At 55.4% G+C, this 19449-nt stretch overlaps 2 protein-coding genes across 10 annotated transcripts; one reads left to right on the top strand and one right to left on the bottom strand.

Moving 5' to 3' along the window:
- Positions 1-1330: 1330 nt before the first annotated feature.
- On the top strand, positions 1331-9813 carry ZNF692 (zinc finger protein 692). 9 transcript variants are annotated; one of them, XM_032477262.1, is made up of 12 exons: positions 1355-1463; positions 2146-2340; positions 2623-2654; positions 2993-3256; positions 3786-3834; positions 3917-4042; positions 4388-4609; positions 4697-4774; positions 4867-4945; positions 6307-6421; positions 9035-9134; positions 9316-9813. In XM_032477262.1, the coding sequence occupies exons 2-12, from the start codon at positions 2165-2167 to the stop codon at positions 9611-9613; spliced, it is 1539 nt and encodes a 512-aa protein (XP_032333153.1). In that variant the 5' UTR covers positions 1355-1463; positions 2146-2164; the 3' UTR covers positions 9614-9813. The 9 variants fall into 9 exon arrangements, with proteins under 9 accessions (XP_032333155.1, XP_032333153.1, XP_032333150.1 ...); XM_032477259.1 differs by having other exon boundaries at positions 4385-4609; XM_032477260.1 differs by having other exon boundaries at positions 1440-1556; positions 4385-4609.
- Positions 9814-10882: 1069 nt separating this feature from the next.
- Positions 10883-19059, bottom strand: ZNF672 (zinc finger protein 672). Its single transcript, XM_032477268.1, has 4 exons — positions 18761-19059; positions 14858-15016; positions 14031-14134; positions 10883-12747 (listed from the first exon to the last, which is right to left on the bottom strand). Exon 4 carries the CDS (start codon positions 12504-12506, stop codon positions 11106-11108), a length of 1401 nt encoding a protein of 466 aa, XP_032333159.1. The 5' UTR covers positions 12507-12747; positions 14031-14134; positions 14858-15016; positions 18761-19059; the 3' UTR covers positions 10883-11105.
- Between the last annotated feature and the right edge of the window lie 390 nt (positions 19060-19449).

The following is a 19449-nucleotide window of genomic DNA, read 5'->3' as shown; positions in this document are numbered from 1 at the left end:
ATATGGCCCCGGTGACACCCTGACACTAAGACTTCTGACCTGCACAGCTATGAGTGAAAAAATTTCTGCTGTTTTTAACCACCAAGTTTGTGGTAATGTTATGGCAACCACAGAAAACTAATACAGGTGACTTGGAATAAGGTTTTAGCAGTGGAGAGGGCCAGAAGGGATTGGATTCAAGATCTATTTCTGCAGACAGTATCATCAGGACTAGCTGATGTATGTGATGTTAATATCACAGAAGAGTCAATTAGGATTCCCAGGTTTTTATCCTGAAAAGTGGATGGATGATGGCAAAATTTACTGAGATAGGAGAGGGGGCAAGGATTGTTAAATGTTATGTGTTGGCCACAGTCATGTTTGAGAAAATAGTATCCACTAGCTTTTGTCACTGCTATGTGCCAGGCACTGTTCTCTAAGTTTGTAACTCAGTTATCAATGTAGAGCGGGCAGTTAGATGTATGAGTCTGGAGCTTAAAAGTTAGGCTGGAAATATAAATATGGGAGTCATCACTGCATTTGAAGCCATGGGGCCAAATAGATCAAACAAGATGAAAGAAACGAGAAGACTTGGTTCTGGGACCAAACCCAAGCCAGAGGACACTCAGTCTATATTTTGCTGGGACAGTGGATGAGGATCCAAAAAAGGAAAAGAGAAGCCAATGAGGAGGGGGGAAAACGAGAAGTGTGTGAAGTCACAGAAGCTAGTCTGGCGTGGGGGATGGGGGGTGAGGTGCATGGAGGGAAATATCTAACATTGTCAGATGTTCCTCTAAGGGTAGAGAGGCAGACAGAGAACTGACCACTGCCTTTAGCAAAGTGGCTGCCCCAAGTGGCCTTGAGAAGCACCATTCCAGTGGCTCGGTGGAGAGAAAAGCTTCATCGGAGTCAACTGAAGAGAGAATGGAAGGTGCGGAAGAGTCCACAGCAAATCTAGGCAAATTTTCGGACGACTTCTGACGGGAGCAGAGGGAATAGGCTATAGGTGGTGGTTGCCTTGGGGGTCCAGGGAAGGCTCTAATTGGTTTTTAAGGTAGCCGATTTTCCCGCACGTGTTAGCTTGTCGGTGGCAATTGGGAGGGGGGCCTGAAGTTGAAGTACAAAGTAGGAACAATTGCAGAGACCATGTCCCTGGGCAGGCTGGACGGGCAGGGGTTGGCGAATGGGAGGAGAGCTTGGCCCTAATTATTCCATTTTCCTAAACTTTTGGTCACCAATGATCGGTGCTCGTCAAGGAAGCGACCCGCCCACAAACCCCCAAAGGCTCGGCGACCAGCGTGGGCTTCTTGCGGGAACCACGGCTCCCAGCAGGCGTTGCGCTGGGCGGCCAGTGCGCATGCGCCCGCCGCCTGCCTCCGACCCTCCCCTCCCCCGCAAGCCCTGGCCCCAGTTCCGGGCTGGAGCCACCGACGCGAAGGGGGACGGGTTCCTCTTAAAAGAGAAACGGCGGCCGCGCGCGCGAGGTGGGCCCCTGTCCTCCCGCCGCTCTCCGGGCCTGCGCGCGAGGCGGGGGAGGCGCAGGCGCAGTCGGGATGAGGGCGGGTGGGGGCGCACAGGTAAGGCCGGGGTGGGGGTGGGCCGCGGCGGGAGCTCCGGGCGGCCTGCGAGCTGTCTTTAGAATTGGCCCGTCCCACGAACTGTGAGCGATCAGTGGGGCCGCCGGAGACGGGGTGGGGGGCACCCTCCCGACCCCCGCCCCGCCCTCCCCGGGCTCCACCCACATCATCCCGACTCTAAGGAGCTCTCGCAATGCACACGACCTGGTCCTTCCCTCATCAACCAGTAAAGGCCTGCGCCCTTTTCAAGATGGAACTGTTACCTTACCCCCTCCCCCCAGCCCCGCCCCAGTTGAAATTTCCTTACCCATAGCTCCAGGTCTACACTTCAGTGGGCCTGGGATCGGGTCATTCTGACTTTTATGCTGACCCCGTAACTCCCATCCCCTCGATACCCACCCCATAGCGCTGGTTCACACGCCCTGTAATACAAGCAAAGGTTGTTTTGGCCCAGTGGTAGCGAATCCTATTGCAATGGTTTATTTAGTTCTGTCCCGACTCATTGATGAGGAAACTGAGGCCCTGGCGGATGATGGAGCCGGGGACTCTGGCCCCAGATGAGGTCGGCCCACACGCATGTCTCCTCCAGTCTGCAGGCCCTGGCGCTCATGGCTGCGTCGCCTGCGGACGCGTCCCGCAGGCGGCGGGAGAAGCGGCGGCAGCTGGATGCCCGTCGCAGCAAGTGCCGCATCCGCCTGGGCGGCCACATGGAGCAGTGGTGCCTCCTCAAGGAGCAGCTGGGCTTCTCCCTGCACTCGCAGCTGGCCAAGTTCCTGCTGGACCGGTTAGGGGCTGGGTCAAGGGCTCTGGGGGAGGGCATCCAGGCTGCATCACCTAGAACCCTACCTGTCTCCCCCCAGTTCCCAGTGGTGGCCCGCTGTTCCTTATCACCAACCGATTTATCACTTCAGCAATAAGGCCAGTGTGATTTGTGTCCTCCCAGGGTCCCGTCCCGCTCCACTTGGTCCCCAGAGGATAGGGGACCCTTTAAGTGTGTGAGTGCCCAGAGCTGAAGGCAGTTGGCTACATGGGCCTCCAACTGACCTACCTTTTATCCCCTTGGCAGGTACACTTCGTCAGGCTGCAAGCTCTGTGCAGGTGGGTAGGGAATGACTAAGGGTAGGGGGTCAGGAGCCAGAGAGGGAAGAGGGGGTAACCGGGAGTGTTGTGACCCAGAAATTAGATTAGAGAGAACTTTGAGTGAGTTTGGGAAGAGATGAGGGAATTGGGGAGTCCAAGGTAGTTTGATGGGGGCAGCCTGTGGAGAAGGGAGCACTATCTCAAAGTCTTGGGGTCTGGGCTCTGAAGAATGGTAAACTGGATTAGGGACCAGGGTTGCCCAGGGGGTTGGGGTACAGGGCTGTCTGGGTGTGAGCTCTCCAGGATGAGAGTGGGGGCTTCCTAGCTCACCCTGACTGTTGCCTCCCCTGCTCCAGGTCCTGAGCCCGTGCCCCCGAAGGGTCTGCAGTATCTGGTGCTCCTGTCTCATGCTCACAGCCGAGAGTGCAGCCTGGTGCCTGGGCTGCGGGGACCTGGGGGCCAAGATGGGGGGCTTGTGTGGGAGTGCTCAGCAGGCCACACCTTCTCCTGGGGCCCCTCTTCAGGCCCCACACCTCCAGAGGAGTCCAGTCCGGTCCCCCTAACAAGTGTTGGTCAGAGAAGCTGGTGCCCAGAGGCCGGGAATGGGCAGGACCCTGCAGGTAGGCTGGGGGAAAGATGAGTTATGGAGGAAAGAAAAGGGTTCCCATCTCTGTAGCTCAGCACCCCATTCTTTAAAAACAATCCTTTCTCAATGGAAAAACGCTATGCTGACAAGGAAATATGTCCTCAAATTTTTTTTAGGTATGAAAAGCAAAATATGGAATAGGATGTATGGTATTTTACCATTAGTAGAAAAATAAGGAGAGAAAGAATATATATTTGTATGTACTTATGAATGTATAAAATATCTCAGGAAGGGAAACCAGGTTACCTGCAGGAAGAACGAGGTGGCTGGGGTATAGTATCGGAAAGGAGACTTTTCCACGGTGTACCTTTTTATATGTTGTTTTTGAGGGGGAATCATGTGAATGTACCATCTCTAAAATAGCCCCTCCCACTCCAGTGGCCTCTGTCCCTTCTTCCTCAGAGGTCCCCCCCCCCGACACTTCAGACCTTAGAACTGCACTTGTTCTCACCCCCCCCCCAAGTCCCAAATTCCTTGCTCTTTGACCCTATTTGTGCCAACAGGTTTGGAATCTGAGTGTGATGAGAGGACTCCGGAGGCCAGGTTGCCCAGGTGAGTCTGAGGTTGGGTAGACCTGGGTGGACAACAGGAGTGAGGGAGCAGGACCTCAGGCTTGCCTTCCTTGGACCTGCAGAGGGGTGGGACCCCCACCGGAGACCTTCCCCTCCCTAGGAGAAGGAGACGGAGAAGAGGAAGATGAGGATGAAGAGGAGATGCTCAGTGATGCCAGCCCGTGGACCTACAGCTCCTCCCCAGATGAGCAAGTTGGGGCCCAGGGAGGATGCTGAGCAGAGTGGGAGGAGGGAGGGAGTGGCTGGTTGGGGAACGTAGAACTTTGCAGATTTGAGGGAAGGCCTTGTTGGGGGAGACAGGGTAGGCTTTAGGGAAGGCAAAAAGAACTAGAGGCTTTGAATTGGGTGGAAAGAGGTGAAGTTAGGCTCTGGGAGAGAATCAAGGCTGAAAGCAGGTATGAATAGGGATCCTGGGGTAGGGGTAGGGTTGGTCTGAGTTGGGATCTTTGCAATTTAGGGGTTGGGAGTGGGCTGGGGCTGGCTGAGGATCCAGGGAGATAATACCCCCCTCCTCTTCATTCTCCTTTCAGCAGTGAGCCCGATGCCCCCAGACCACCCCCTTCCCCTGTCACCCATGCACTTAAGGAGGGGGAGACACTCCCGGCCCCTGCAACCGTCCCAGCTCCTCTTGCTGCTGCGCCATCCTCATCAGCACCCTCTTTGGGTCCTGGAGCTCCTCTGCCTGTGGAAGCCAGCACGCAGCCGGAGCTCAGTGGGACGCCTCAAGCAGCCCAGCAGACTGAGCCCCTGGCCAGGTAACCTGATGGCTGAGACAGAGGGCAGGGGCATCCTGGGACATGGCCCTCCCTCGAGGCCCTCCGCTCCCTCTTTGCTGCCCGTAGCCCTGGGAGTCAGGCTCAGTCTGCTCTGGCCTCGGCATGGGATGAGGACACTGCTCAGATTGGCCCCAAGAGAATTAGGTAGGACTGAGGGAAGGGGCTCTGGGGAGGGGGCGGAGAGGAGGGACATGGAGGAGAGCCCGTCAGAGTCCTCATGCTTCCTATTCCCCCAGGAAAGCTGCCAAAAGAGAGCTGCTGCCCTGTGACTTCCCTGGCTGTGGAAGGATCTTCTCCAACCGGCAGTATTTGAATGTGAGGGTGTGAGGGGCGCGCATTGGGTTCTGTGTAGCCTCACGGGTGGAGGAGGAGGGCTGAAGGAGGGGTGTTAGCAGGGGGATTCAGAGCCAGGAAAAGAGCTTGGCTACAGTTAATAATCACTAAACCAGCGACTGGGAGCTAAGGCAGCAAACCAAGCCTCAGGCACACAGCTACCACCCTCTGCCACCTGCTGCACGGGCCCTCTGAGGGCCACATGGAGATGATGGTGGCATTCCTGGTGCTAGTGACTGTCCTAAGGAGATGTGATATGTGTGTCAAGTCTTTTGATCTTCTCAACATTCCTACAGAGTAGGTGCTGATACGATTTGTGCTTTGCAGATGAGGAAACCGAGGAACACAGAAAGGTTAAGTGTTGCCCAAGGCTCCCCGGCTAGTGTGTGATGGTGCCGGGGTGCCTCAGTCCATCGGGCTGCCTTGCCCTGCTGGCTCAAGTGGGTGGTCCTCACTCCAGGAGGACTGAGAGACAGTGCTGTCCCCAGCCTCACTGCAGGAGGGGTTTGAGGCACAGAGAAGGAAGAGTCTCAGCCAGAGCCCTCACAGGGCAGATCCTGAGGCTGGGAGAGGACCCAGACCAGAGGGCTGGTGAGGCCTGGGTGGATGGGATTTGGAAGAGGGGGAAGGTCCCCTAGTGGTGGTGAAGCTCTGGGCTGAGAAGAACATTCAGCAGGGCTGGTCAGACATACTGGAGTCTGTTAACAAAGGAGACAGTTTAATTATGGGAAAGTCAGACTATGGAGAAGGGGAAAACCCATGCAACTGAGTGAGCCAGGATGCGAAATTAGGCCAGATAAAGAGAGAAATATTTCCCAGAAATACCAGGAGTTAAGGCTGAAGAACACATACCCTTAAAATTGTTCCAGGTTGAGAGAAAGAGTGTGTGTGTATGTGTGTGTTTCCAAAACAGACTTAGGTCAAAATGTTATAATCCCGTGGTGAAGTATTAATAAAAAACCAATCTGAATGATATGGTTGTATGTTAATACTGATATCAAAGAGGGTAATCAGGTCTACCCAAAATGTGTTCCCATCCCTGGCAGATGACAAGTCCATGGTTAGGGGACCAAGAGTATCACCAGAATGGCCCATTGTTCAGGAAACTGGGCTTTGCAAGGTGCCGTTGTGACAAGGTGATGAGATAATGGAAGTTGAGGGCAGGATAGAGTGAGGGCAGAGTTTGGGGTCAGGAAGGGATGGGATCGGGGTGCTCACGTGTAGGTGAGACCTGGCCGGGATGATGTGAGCTGGTGGTGACCAAGGAGAACTGCCTGGGGAGAGGACAGAGGAGCCCCGCCTGCTGGGTCAGCTCTGGTGGTCTCCCTTGCTTCCTTCCCTAGCACCACAAGAAGTACCAGCACATCCACCAAAAGTCCTTCTCCTGCCCAGAGCCAGCCTGCGGGAAGTCCTTCAACTTTAAGAAACACCTAAAGGAGCATGTGAAGCTGCACAGTGGTGAGTGGTGGAAATGCCTCCTCACCTCCCTCTGTGCGTCCCTTCACCCCCCAGTGGGGCCCATCACCTCCTATCTCCAGGTCTTGCCACAACTCTCTGTGGGGTAACTCTCGCTGAACTAAACACCCATCTTGCATTCTCTGTGTTGAGCACCCGCCTGCTTTAAACTGTTCTAGATGCTGGGATACAGCAGTGAATAAAGCCCTCATTTTATAAGGTGTCCACTCTAGTGATACCGTGCTCCGAAGAGATGTGAAAGCAGGGGAAGGAAGGAGAGCAAGAGGGAGGAGCTGGTTTTGGAGAAACGGAAGGTGCTTTGAGCAAAGACCTAAGTGAAGGGAGGGAGGAATGGAGGCTTCACCACATTCACTGGCAGCGTGTGAGGGCCCCTAAACTGGTATCTATCTGTGTGTCATGTTCCAGGAGTGGTGAGGAGGCCAGGAGGTTAGAAAGGAAGCGAGAGAGGTCAGATAGGTAGTGGGGGCCTCTAAGACCACCATCAGGATGGCTTGGCTCCTGGCCAGATGAATTTGGTACCATCTCAGGGTCTTGAACAGCAGAAGGACACTGAATTTAAAAAAGAGCATTGTGGCTGTCATGTGGAGGATAGGGGACATTACAGGAAATGTGCAGTGCGTAACGATGCCAACCTGGACGCATGGAGCCAAGTTGGTGGGAAGTGGCTGGAGGCTGACAGGAGAGTGAAGAGGGAACCAGGACTGCTGTAGGAAGGACAGATTGCCCACAGGTAGGACTGGCAGCGGGGAGTCGGGGGTGACTTGGAGGACTGGTGATGGGATTTCCTGAAAATGTGGGAGAAGCAGGTTTCAAGGAAGGGACGTTTTTTGGAAACATGCTAATTAGGTATCCCAGAAAATGTGAATCTGGAGTTCAGAGGAGATGTTGGGCGAAAGAAGAAGATATGTTCATCATGAGCACATGGGTGGTATTTGGAGCCGTGGGCGGATGGTACCTACAGGGAGGGAGTGAACGTGGGCAGAGAAGATGTCTGAGTGGGGCAGGTGGGAAGGGCAGCCGCAGAGGAGCCAGTGAGGCAGACGAAGGAGCCAAGTGGAGAAAGTGCTCCAGGAGGAGGGAGGGCTGAGCTGCGCCAGTGCCTCAGAGCTGCATAAGAGGAGGATGTGGACAGGCCCCCAGAAAGGCTGGGGGGAAGCCATCCTTGACCAGATGACCAAATGGTATGTGCCAAGGGAGGTGACAGGCAGAACAGAGAGGGGTCAAAGCAGAGAGGAGCTAAAGAAGTGAAGACAGCAGGCATGGACCACTCTTTGGAGCTTTGCTATGAAGACAAGCAGAGAAATGGGTCCAAGCTGGAGGGCTGTGGGCTTGGGGCACAGAGATGGGAATGAGCCCACAGGGAGGAAAGGCTTCCTGCTGCCAGAGGGGCGGGCAACCTCAGGTCGGTGAGGCGGGGTGTGTCTGGGCACAGCGGGAGGGCAGCCGCAGGGGAGCAGGGACCATGCGCACACAGGCACAGAAGCAGGCTGGCTGGTGGATTAGGTGGGAAGAGGGCGTGGGCATCCTCTCCTGGGTTCTCTCTTCTTGGTGGCTTATAAAACGAGGTCACTGCTGAGCGAGGCTGGTGGAGAGAGGAAGTCCTGTGGCAAATGCCCTTGTGGACTCTAGAAAGTGGGGAACGGACCAGGGAAATGCAGAGGCATTCCAGGGGGTGGGATGGGGGGGGCGTGAGACTTGTGGTTGTGATTTAAAGTAGAGCTGGGGAGGATGGTGGGGGGGGTGGGGGCGATTTGTAGTTTGTGTTTCTGGCCCCCAATCCCCACCCCACCTCGCCATCCCACTCCATGCCCACCAGCACACACGTGCCGGCCTGGAGCTGGCCAGGGGTTGTATTTATCCTGGTTTGGGTCTTAGTGTGAGTCAAGGAAGGCTACAAAGATACAAGCTGGGTGAGGAGGGGAATAGGAGGATGGTGGGAAGGCAGCGGGCCGCTGGACTGGCAGCCCGGAAGCATGGGACAGGCTGTAACAGGAAAAGGTAGGAGGCCCTGGCTGGAACTGGGATGCTTGAAATTGTGATTTCAAGGTGGTGCAGTAATGGGGCTTGACCTGGGAGTGGTGGCTGAGAAGGGATGGGGAGACCAGGTCAGTGAAGGTCAGGGAGAAGGGGAGTGGAGCGCCCGACACGTAGAAAACAAACTGACAGCAGTGGTGGTGGCTGCGGAGAGGACCTGGAGCCTGAGCTGCACAGGAGAGTGATGGGGATGGAGGCCGACGGTGTGCCTGTGTGGTTGGGTGGCAGGGCGGACAGTGTAGTGGCGGGTCAGGGGTCTACAGGATGGCCTCTCTGCTGCAGGCCCTGAGGCGTGGAGGTGTAGGGGGCCTGTGAGATCTGCTCTATATGGGCAATGGGCAGGTGCTGTTAGAGCTGGCGGGGGGGGGGGGGGCAGGCTCGGGGGAAAGGGAGAGGGGTAGGCTCTTGACACCTGCAGGGCGGCTGACAGTTCACAGGGCACTGCTGGGGGGCTGGGAGAAGTGTGATAGGCAGGCTGAACGGGGGCCGTATTCCTTTGGTGGTCCAAGGAGGGCCCACAGCCTGGGGATGGGTGCTGGGGTCTCCCCCATCTGCCCACAGATACCCGAGACTACATCTGCGAGTTCTGCGCCCGGTCTTTCCGCACCAGCAGCAACCTGGTCATCCATCGGCGCATCCACACCGGAGAGAAACCCCTGCAGTGAGTGTGGGGAGGGGAGCCTGGGGAGGGGCCGGGGTGGGGGTGGGGGGGGTTTGTTGGGGGGATAGGTGGGAATGGGGAGGTGCTGGCAGGACACCTGGGAGGCTGGGAGCAGGAGGAAGCCCTAGGGAAGCCAAGATGCTCTGAGGCCCCTTCCTTCCCTCTGCTGTCCCTGGCCCAGGTGTGAGATCTGTGGGTTCACCTGCCGCCAGAAGGCCTCCCTGAACTGGCACCGGCGCAAGCATGCGGAGACGGTGGCCGCCTTGCGCTTCCCCTGTGAGTTCTGCGGCAAGCGCTTCGAGAAGCCGGACAGTGTGGCAGCTCACCGCAGCAAAAGCCACCCAGCCTTGCTCCTGGCTCCACAAGAATCATCTGGTCCATTGGAGTCCTGTTCCAGCATCTCTGCCCCTGCATCCCTGGGGGCAGAGGAGGGGTCCAGCCCCCCTCTGGCTCCTCAGGCTTCCACGCTGCTCCCTTAGCAGAGGGCATTCCCTGGAATTTGTGGAGCCAGGCCCCAGGGACTGAAAAGCAGCAAAAAAAAAAAAAAAAAAAGCCAGATGCCTGGTCCCTGGGAACTAGGGTGATGGGGAGTGCAGGGTAGGGGCAAGATAGGGCTCTAGGGGAGCCAGGCAACTTTAGTCTTCCTAAAGGACACAATAAACCCAGTATTTTACATGAACTTGTGTGGGCAAAGCAAGTGTTTTTGGCACCTCAGGTGCAGGAATCTTGATTCCTTTGGAAGCAGGCTTGGCTAGAATGTGCCTGATTGCAGGCCCCCAGCTGCCCTCACCCCGAGGACCCAGCCTTCTTTCTGAGTTTGCACTGGCACTTTGCAGTGCCTTTCCTGTGGAGTGTCACGCCTGCTCTTGCACTCAAGCAAGGCAGGCCGATAGTATGGAGAGTGCTTGGTCATTCCAGGGGATGTGCTGGGGTGGGGATACAGGCGTGTGATGGGCCCCGCTGGTACTCTCCTGTAACCAAATGTATAAGCCCCTGAAGGGTCTTGCCTTCCAGTGCAAAAATGAGGGAGCCACACATGCAAGATTGCTGGGCCTCAAGTTTGACAAAGGGAAGCCCTTGGCATCTGGAACCCAGACAACTCTTTATTTCACCACCTGCAAGCAAAAAAAAAAAAAAAAAAAAAAAATCACTGGCTAATTCCAGGGAATTTTCCACCCTGCACTGTCACCTCTGTGGAGCTCAGTTTCACCATGGCTCCAAGCTTGATAGGGCTAAAACATTCATACTCCATGTGGCAGTGCCAGGCTTTGTAGACCCCTGTGTTCTTGGCCCGGGTCCCAGGGCTAATGTGCTGAGAGGCACCTTGATTTGTACACCATCAGGTCTGGCCCATGGGCCATGCTGAGAGCTTCTGCCCACCTTCACGTGGTGTGAAGTACCCTTCTGGGTGCTTCTGGTGGGGAGATAACCGTTTAGTGAGGTGAGCTCTCTCACTATCTCTTTGCCTGCAAAGTCCCTATGTCTCAGAAGCTGAGGGAGAGAGCAGCAGAGAGACTGAGAGTAAAATTGGAAGGAAGAGGCAGGAAGGCCACGGGGCGGGAGGGATGTGATTCTGGCCACGTCTGTGATGACCATTACCTGAAGCAGCAGGACATCAGGAGTACCCGGAAAGGAGAGGTAGCGGACACTCGGGGCTGGAAAAATGAGATGGGACAAGAAAAGACAGAACCCTGGTAGATAACAGGAGACGCCTGAGAGCAGAGAAACAGCGCTAGGACACACCAGTACTTGGGGTCCGGGAGGTTCTCCTGGCACCTACACCCAGAGCTGGCGAAGGAAGGGCTGAGAATAGGCAAAGAGCTGACCAGGAAAGGAGGCGTAGGGGCGCAGCAACAGAGATGGAGAAAGGCAACGGGCCACACTGCCTTTCCACAGACCCCCATCTGCAAGTTGTTCCCCCGCCCCGTCTCAGTATGTAAGTGCTTGTCTAGCCCACTCCTGAGAACCCTCTCAGCAAGTCTCTCTCAACTGAGACACAAAGAGTCCCGGCTTTTCCTGTTCAGCTTGGCCAGCATAGATAAGGGCAGTGCCTGCCATGGCCTGGGTGGCGGTGGCGGAGGCGGCGGTGGCAGCGCGAGCCCGTGTGTGCGCCCGCTGGTGCTGTGACAGTGAGCGGCTGTGGCTGAAGCACTTGCCACACTCCGCACACTGGGCCGGCCGCTCGCCTAGGTGCGTCTTGCGGTGCAGCGTCAGCTTGGAGCCCACGCTGAAGGCCTTGCCACACTCAGGGCACTTGTGCGGCTTGTGACCGGCGTGGTTGCGCCGGTGCACGTTGAGGTTGGACACGCACGTGAAGCGCCGGCTGCACACCTCGCAGCGGTAGGGCTTCTCGCCGGTGTGCGTGCGCCGGTGCTTGGTGAGGTCGGAGCGGTCGCTGAAGCAGCGGCCACACTCCGGGCACGGGAAGGGCCTCTCGCCCGTGTGGATGCGCTGGTGCACCACCAGGTCGGAGCGCTGCCCGAAGCCCTTGCCGCACGTGCCGCAGGCGTGGGGCCGCTCGCCCTGGTGGCTGCGCTGATGGCGCAGCAGCGTGGAGCTCTCGCTGAAGCGGCGGCCGCAGGCGCCGCAGGCGTAGGGCTTCTCGCCCGTGTGCGTGCGCTGGTGGCGCACCAGCGTGGCGCTCTCCAGGAAGCCCTTGCCGCACTCTGGGCACTTGAAGGGCTTCTCGCCCGAGTGGGTCTGCACGTGTCGCGTCAGCGTGGAGCTCTTGCCGAAGCTCTTGCCGCACACGCCACACTGGTGCGCGTCCGGAGCACGCGACTGCCGGCGCGGCGAGTCACCGGCGCGCTCGGCCAGGTGCGCACGCGCGTGGCTCCGAAGTCCCGCGCCACTGCGGAAGGCCCGTGGGCACTGCGGGCAGCGGTGGGGCGCGGCCGCGGGCGCGGCGGGTGTCCCCCACGGGTGCGCCCGCGCCTGGTGGAAGCGCAGCGCGCTCTGGCGGAAGGCACGAGGGCACAGCGGGCAGCGACAGGGCCGCTCGGGCGGGTGCCAGTGGCGCCGGTGCAGCAGCAGAGCGGGGAGGTGCGGGAAGCGGCGGCCGCAAGCGCGGCAGCGACAGAGGCGGCCGCGGCGCCGCTGGTGCGCGCTCTGGTGCAGGTCGAGGTGGCCGCTGTGGCGGAAGCTCTGGCCACACTCGCTGCAGATGTAGAGCGTCTGGCCCGCGTGGGCGCGTCGGTGAGCCCGGAGGTCCTTGGCCTGCAGGCAGCGCTCTCCGCATTCTAGGCAGAGGAAGCGGCTGTCCCCACCGTGGGCGCGCTCGTGCCGCAGCAGCACGGAACTGTAGCGGAAGCTCTTGCCACACTCACTGCACGCGTAAGGCCTGCCCACTGCGGCCTGGGATGCGGCCAGCATGGCGACGGCCAGTCCCCCGGCGCCCTCCCGGTGCGGTGTCCCACTCACACTCCAGGGTCCACGTCCTGGAGCTGTGAGTTACTTTCACTTTTCTTAAGGCCTTGAAAGGGACCTGTAGCAGGGGGGAGAGGGAGAGGCCTGGACAACTGGTCTGCGGATCCCAGGGCTCCTTCTCTCATGAGCAGGTGCTGTGGCTTTTTCGAAGGTGAGCTGCAGCTAGATGTGCCATGTACCGTGAGCCCTGCAGGGAGAAGGTCACTGTCACCCCAGCTACACCCTGGGGAATGGAAGGGCAAGTACAGGCTCCCTGTTTTTTGTAACTTCCTCAGCTACGGCATCCCCTGAATTCCCATTCTCCAAGAGGAGGCAAAGCCTCGAGGGTCCTAGATACATGGGGAGGGGGTCCTTGCGCCACTAGGAAGGGCAGAAGGGACTCAGAGGGGAGCTTGCCTCCAGTACACTGTGAGGAAGGAGATGAGGAGGAGGGCCTAGCCTATTTTATGGTCTTAGACCAGGGATCTTGGCCTCAAGATGCCCTAGGAAATGACCAAGGAAGGATAGGCAATGAGAAGTCCCCTGGACCTAGACCACACCAGCACCTTCTTCTAGAGACCTGGCTTTCCTGAGTCACCAGTGCAAACCCAGCCAGGCCTGGGCTGGAAAGACAGGAAGGGCCTTAGATGAAGCCTAAACTTATCCAGCAGCAGGAGCCTGGGCAAAAGGTTCAGAAAGGGCGGGGGCCTGAGCAAGGGAAGGTGTCTGAGAAACCCTAAAAGTACTACTCCTTGGCTCTGGGCAGCACACCTTACAGTCACATCACACCAGTGCACAATCCGAGTCCCCTGGCCTAGCCTTGAGAAAGCATCTCACGACCCAGGAAAGGCATGAAAAGGAAGCATAAATAACTCACAAAGAATATTATCAAAAGTTCATGGCGTTATCCAGGAAGTGCTTTTCACATTTTTAGGGAAGGCTGAGGAGAAGGAAGGGACAGCCTTTCCAATTCTCAGAGCATCCTGGTTGTTTGGAAACATTCTGCAGACATTCCTCATTGCCCCACCTCCAGGGATCTGAGAACCCGGAGTAGCAAAGAAGCCCCTTTATGGGGATGGGATCTGCTCTGTGCTCTTGATCTCAAACGGCATCCCTGACTCCATCTGACAAGTTGGTCCAGGTAGCTACCTAGCAGCAGGGTCAGCCTTTGTGCCCTCTATTTAGAGCACAAATAGGGCTGCCCTCCTCACCTGGCCGGCCTCACCACTGACTCCAGCCCTCGGGACCCGTGGATCTATCCCCAACCCAGTTCAGTGGGACACTGGAGATGAGATGCAGTCGTTATCGGTTATAGGCCATGTCACCCAACAGATCAGAGAGAGGAAGCAAACAAAATAGTCACGATTTTCTTCTTAGCAGTTGGAAATTCATCCTAAATACAGAGCTGTCATTAAAACAGCCCATAGACGGGGTCCTCATCTTTTGAATCCAAATGGGATCAACTGAAAAAAAGCCTTTATAGCCACAAACCTGCAGGGGTGGGCTCTGGAGCTTCTGCTCCCCTCTGCACTGGACGGGAGTGGCGGATGCAGGATGCTTCCTTCCTGTACTTCTGGAGCAGGATGTGCTCTGCCCTGCAGGAGCAGTGAAGTAAGAGGGACAATGTGAATTTAAACTAATTAGAGGAGACAGACACAGGAGGAGAAAGAAGAGGGAAGTATTTCCTGGAAGAGGGTAGTTTTTTAAATGGACACTTGCAAATATAAAAACGTACCAAGAATAGTATCACAAGTCACTCCCTCACCTGCAGCGTCTATCTGCATTTTGCATTTTGTTTCATCTGTGACACTCCCCTTACCCGACTCCACCCCACACACTTTCTTTTTTTGGTGTGCGTGTGGTGGGTGGATCTGGAGTATTTTAAATCCCAGATATCTTATTCAAAGAGGATGAGCTTTAAACAAACTCTGCAAGCAGAGACAGGAGCCTCTCTACAACCTGAGAGCAGACTTTAGAGGGAGCCTCTCGGATCTTCCAGACGGAACTTTCAGCCAAGACACTTGCTTCGGCTGCTGATTTCTAGCTGGTCAAATTCAAAGGAATGCTGGCCCTCCTATGAATAAAACCTTCCTTCAAGAGTCAGTGGTTGATCCCAAATGCCAAAGAGGCTAATGCTTATGCCTAGGTGAGTGTTCCCCCTCACCTGGGGGTCTCTGGAGACAATTGCTCCTCTCAGGCCATGTTTCTGGAAACACACCCTCTGCCAGGATACTGCCTTCCAGGGCACATGCCCAAGGAAGTAAGACACATGCACAAACATAAACACGCATACACAAATGACATATAAACAAACATACCACTTCCCCCCATTACAGATGTGGAGTAAGAGAGCCCGGTCTAGGGTGCAGGTTTGCTGCTTGAGTGCCAGCCAGGCTGTATCCTTCTGGTCTCTCTTCTGTACCTCACCCCATGCTGGAGCTTGCCTGGAAGGAAAGGGTCTATGCCCGGCAGGAAATCTAAAAGAAAAATAAAACATCACTGTGCCAAACGAAGAACAATTTCTGAACTGTCCTAAAGATTTTCCTGATTGAATTTTTAAGTTATACCATCAAATTTCTTTGGAGAAAAAAATAAGTACCAGGAGACAAACATTACACTGTTCACCAGAAATTGACACACGTTGTAAACTGACTATACTTCAATAAAAAAGAACACAAAAAAAAAAAAAAAAACCCCATAAGTACAGGGAAGGCTTGGAAAGAGGGAACGGGGTCATTATGTATGAAATGTTAAAAGGTCCTAATTGTTCAATACTATAGTAGTTTAGTACCTTCCAAGCATTTAATAAAGACAGATATTTATAAATACTACACATATAACCAATAAAAACACGTACTAAGAAGATAAGCTAATGGCAAAAATATTCGTAATGAAGATAAACTTCCGAGTTTCGTATATCACTTTATTTTTGTTCCTTAATAGATCTTGCAGGCATCTCATGCCATATCTAACTGTTCACAAGAGTGCTGGACTTAAGTCAGGGTTCAGTGCATTTACTAACAATCTACTGTGAGAGCAGTGCAGTTCTTTTTCTTCTGAGTTGTGCTGTTCAGCCAACGTAAGATTTTCTTCCCTGGTTATCTTTTCTACCAGGCCAGCATTTCTGGGGTGTGATGAAGAGGCAAGTGATCATCTCACAATTTCTCCATCTTTTTGTGTGTGTGTGTGTGGGGGAGGTAATTAGGTTTATTTATGTCTTTAATGGAGGTACCAGGGATCGAACCCAGGACCTCATGCATGCTAAGCATGCACTCTATCACTTGAACTATACCCTCCCCCCTGCAATTCCTCCGTCTTGAAACCAGAGATGGATAAAACTGATTTGGGCTGCAAGAGTGGGGCTGAGAGCTGTCCCAGCTGTGCTGTCCACTACAGTAGCCCCAAGCCACCTGTGGCAACTGAACACTTGAAGTGCGTTTGGTCCAAACTGAGATGTGCTGTAAGGGTCAAATACACTCCTGATTTCAAAGACCTAGTAGGAAAAAAAAGTGCAAAATCGCTCATTAATAATGTTTAATGTTGGCTATTCGTTGAATTGATAATATTTTGGATATACTGGGTTTAAGTGAAATATATTTTTAAAATTTATTCCACCTGTTTTTAAGAAAAGTGATGAGTACAAATGTAGCTCACGTTTTATTTCTATTGGATAGTGTTTGCCAAATGGCTGTTCCAAATTCTGGAATAATATACAAAGGGAGGCTGGCCACCTCACAGTCCCTGGAGAGGTTTGCATAGGAAGAGGTCACTGACCGCTCTGATCCTTAGAGCCGCAGTAATCAGAGTACACAGCCACTTTTCTCATCTCCCAAGATATGAGGCCCTGGCCACCCTCTCCAGAGGGCCCAGCTGCTCTTCAGGAAAGTGAATGTCTGAAAGAAGACCTGGGTGGGACTTGGGCACTACATGACGTGGGTACTCCTGGTTATCCCTATGTGACCTGAGGTTCCCTGCGGGTAGGCAGAGCCATCTAGCTCAAGGGTGCTAAGCAGGTCCAGGGACAGGAGGGGGATGGCAGGCTGGGTGGCCCATCTCTGGCTCTCCCCGACAGTCCCCAGCCACTCCTGGCCCTAGCCAGTGACAGACAGCAGCGCAGCAGGAAGCCCCAGGCAGCCCCGGGGACCAGGGCTCACTCTGTGCGCTCCACTGTGGATCACCCTTGCGGAGAGTGGTAGCTGCATTCTGGAGAGGAGACTCTTTGCTGGCCTTTCTATACATCCTCCGTATCTCCTCAACCCCTACCGCTGCCCCAGCCCTAAAGTCCGTTGCCCCAGCCTTCAAGACATTGCAGTCTCTAGACTCTAAGACACCCCTAAAGACGGCTGAAATGTACATCCAGATAGAAGCAAATAATCCACTTTTCACTCTCCTGGGGGGAAGTGGCGGGAGCAATCAGGTGGATGGAAAAGTTTAACTGGCCCTTTTTGGGGCCCTTCGACTTCCTGAAAGCCCTTCCCCCACCCTTCATTCAAGGCTCTCCTCCCGTACTACCTCCTCACCCTCACTCCTCCAGCCCCCTACTTGCCTTTATTCTGAATAATCAGGGAAAGTAACAGGAAACAGTGATTCCCAATCCACTCTGAAAAGGTTTCAGCCTCTTTTCTAGGTGAGGATGGGGTATGAAATCTAGGGCACCAAAGTGGCCACTCCTCACTTCCCTCTTCCCCAGAACAGAAACAAGGTCCAGTACTTTAGAAGAAGCTGCCCTTTCCAGCTTCAGATCCAGTGTGACATGTTTAAGGAGTTGGTGGAAATAGGAATGACAGCTCCCCCCACCCCCATCCTAAGTGCCCAAGCCTGATCACGATTCAAATGGATCTTTTTGCAGGTTTCTTCTGCAAAGATTTTCCTGTGAAATCTGAGAAGTGTGGAGAAGTTATGCATATTGATAGGGGGAGAACATACATAGTGGGATAGTTTATGCTCTAGGTCCCTTTGACACACGGGCAGGACTACAGCCCAGAGGGGCCAGAGCAGCCCAAAACTGGGATGAGGGAAGGGTTATATGGTGTTTTGCACCCTCCCTGGGCCTAGCAAGAAGCTGGACTTTATTATTTTTTTTTAAACGATGTATTAATCTGGGAATACAATTCTTTCAAACATTATGTTCCTGGAGGAAAGGCTGTCTCTCTAGTCCTCTGATCTTCCATAGCCCTATCCACTGCATATACTGCAAATACTGTACCTTGGTTTATTAAGTGGGAACCAGAGAGGCAAGCCTTCAAATTCTGGGTCTTCAATTACCAGCTCTATGACCTTGGACAGGGGGCTTTGTATGGCTAACACTGCTGCCTGAGAAAACTCAGCAAAGAAAACTACTATAATCCTTCATATGGAAAGAGGGAAGGTGTTAAGTCTGAGAACTGCGGTTGCCGAGTTTTTAGGATTTTCTCTGCTCAGGACAGTTCCTCTGAGGAGGGACCCTGAATTAGGGGTTGACTCCTACCCCTACTTCCAAGGCATCCTAAGCGTTCTGCAAGAGCTTTTAAGTCCTTCCCCCGACCCCCCAAAGAAGCCTCCTTCATAGGATCAGAGCAGCGTGGGCCTTTTGTGGACCCACTCCGCATCCCGGGAGCTTTGAGAGTAAGTAGTGACGTTGGTTACTCATTTTAAGACCTGGTGCCTAGTAGGGAGAAGGGTATAGTTCAGTGGTAGACTGCGTGCTTAGCATGCATGAGGTCCTGGGTTCATTAAAGTAAAAAACAATAATAAATAAACCCAATTAACCTCCTCCCCCCCCCCCAAATAAACAAAATACTTGGTGCCTAGTACTGGAGAACGGGGCCTCGGTCAGAAACTCCCCACCCCGCAACTCGGGCCCAGGCGCCAGCCCACCCGAAGGGCAAGTGGAGAGTAGCGGGCGTTTAGCATCGACTGAGCCTGGTGGCTGCCGCTGCCCTTTTAATCCGGCTCAGCCTAGCGATGTCTGCGTCGTGGCGCCGCCGGCCACGAAGGTCACCGAGGGCGGCCTGCTGAGGACAGACGGAGGGCAAGGCCTGGGAGGAGCAAGCCGCGCGGCGGCCGCGGGCATGCGCCGGCCAATCGCTCGCTCCGCGGCGCCTCCGCGTCACTCGTTGCCGGGGCGGCGTTCTCGATGGCTGCAGACGCGAGCAGCCTGGGACGAAGGGAAGAAGCCGGGCGACAGTTTGGGGACCACTGCCCCGTGCCAACCCTCCCTCCCAGCCCCTCGGTCCCCTCACCGGTCGCCGCCTGGCTCCTCGGACACCGCGCGTCTCCCACTCAGCCGGCTCGCCGACCCCCGGATTTGCCGGGCTGGGGCGGGGAAGGAGAGAAGGAGCTGGCGGAGCGCGCGGCCGCCGAGTGGGGAGAGCTGGGAGGCGCCTCGGGAAAGGGGATCACGCTCTAGCCCTGCTCTCCCGGGTTGGCCAGTGGTCGGCCGCACGCGGGTCGCGTCAGCGGTTGCTGGAAGACTGGGAGACTTTAAGAACGCTCCGCGGGAACAGCTAGCCTCGCCGGCCCAGGCCGCAGTCCCAGTGAGGGGGCGGGGCTCACGGGGGGAACCTAGGACTCTCTTGCCAAGGCCCTGCCTTCTCCCCAGGCTTAACCAATCACTGCCTCCTCCTTTGTTCTCGTCTCCGCCCGCTGGCCTCTTCTCGCCCAATCAGAGGGAAAGGCACTGAGCCATACTCACCGCCTCGCCGCCCGGTGGCGGAGTCAGGGGTGCAGCCTCAGGTCTTCCTGAGGCTCGCGCGCGCCCCTCTGGGCAGCCGAAATTGTGACCCTGCGGGTGCTGCTGCAGGGGTAGCGGGCGTCCGGCGCGGAGTGGCCTCCGGGTCCACGCACCGGAACAGTCCCGGCAGTAAATTAGTGACTTCTTACAGTGAGGCCAGACTTAATACCTGTTGGCTTAATCCTCGCCACTGCCCTG

Source organism: Camelus ferus, chromosome 3, assembly GCF_009834535.1.
Source record: "Camelus ferus isolate YT-003-E chromosome 3, BCGSAC_Cfer_1.0, whole genome shotgun sequence".
NCBI lineage: Eukaryota > Metazoa > Chordata > Mammalia > Artiodactyla > Camelidae > Camelus > Camelus ferus.
This window is presented reverse-complemented; position numbering and strand designations above follow the sequence as displayed.

Coding starts and splice junctions, on each gene's coding strand:
- ZNF672 (XM_032477268.1), bottom strand. CDS start 12,506: ATGCTGGCCGCATCCCAGGCCGCAGTGGGCAGGCCTTACGCGTGCAGT.
- ZNF692 (XM_032477259.1), top strand. CDS start 2,165: ATGGCTGCGTCGCCTGCGGACGCGTCCCGCAGGCGGCGGGAGAAGCGG. Junction 2,655..2,992: donor AGGCTGCAAGCTCTGTGCAG/GTGGGTAGGGAA, acceptor CCCCTGCTCCAG/GTCCTGAGCCCGTGCCCCCG. Junction 4,610..4,696: donor CAGACTGAGCCCCTGGCCAG/GTAACCTGATGG, acceptor TGCTGCCCGTAG/CCCTGGGAGTCAGGCTCAGT.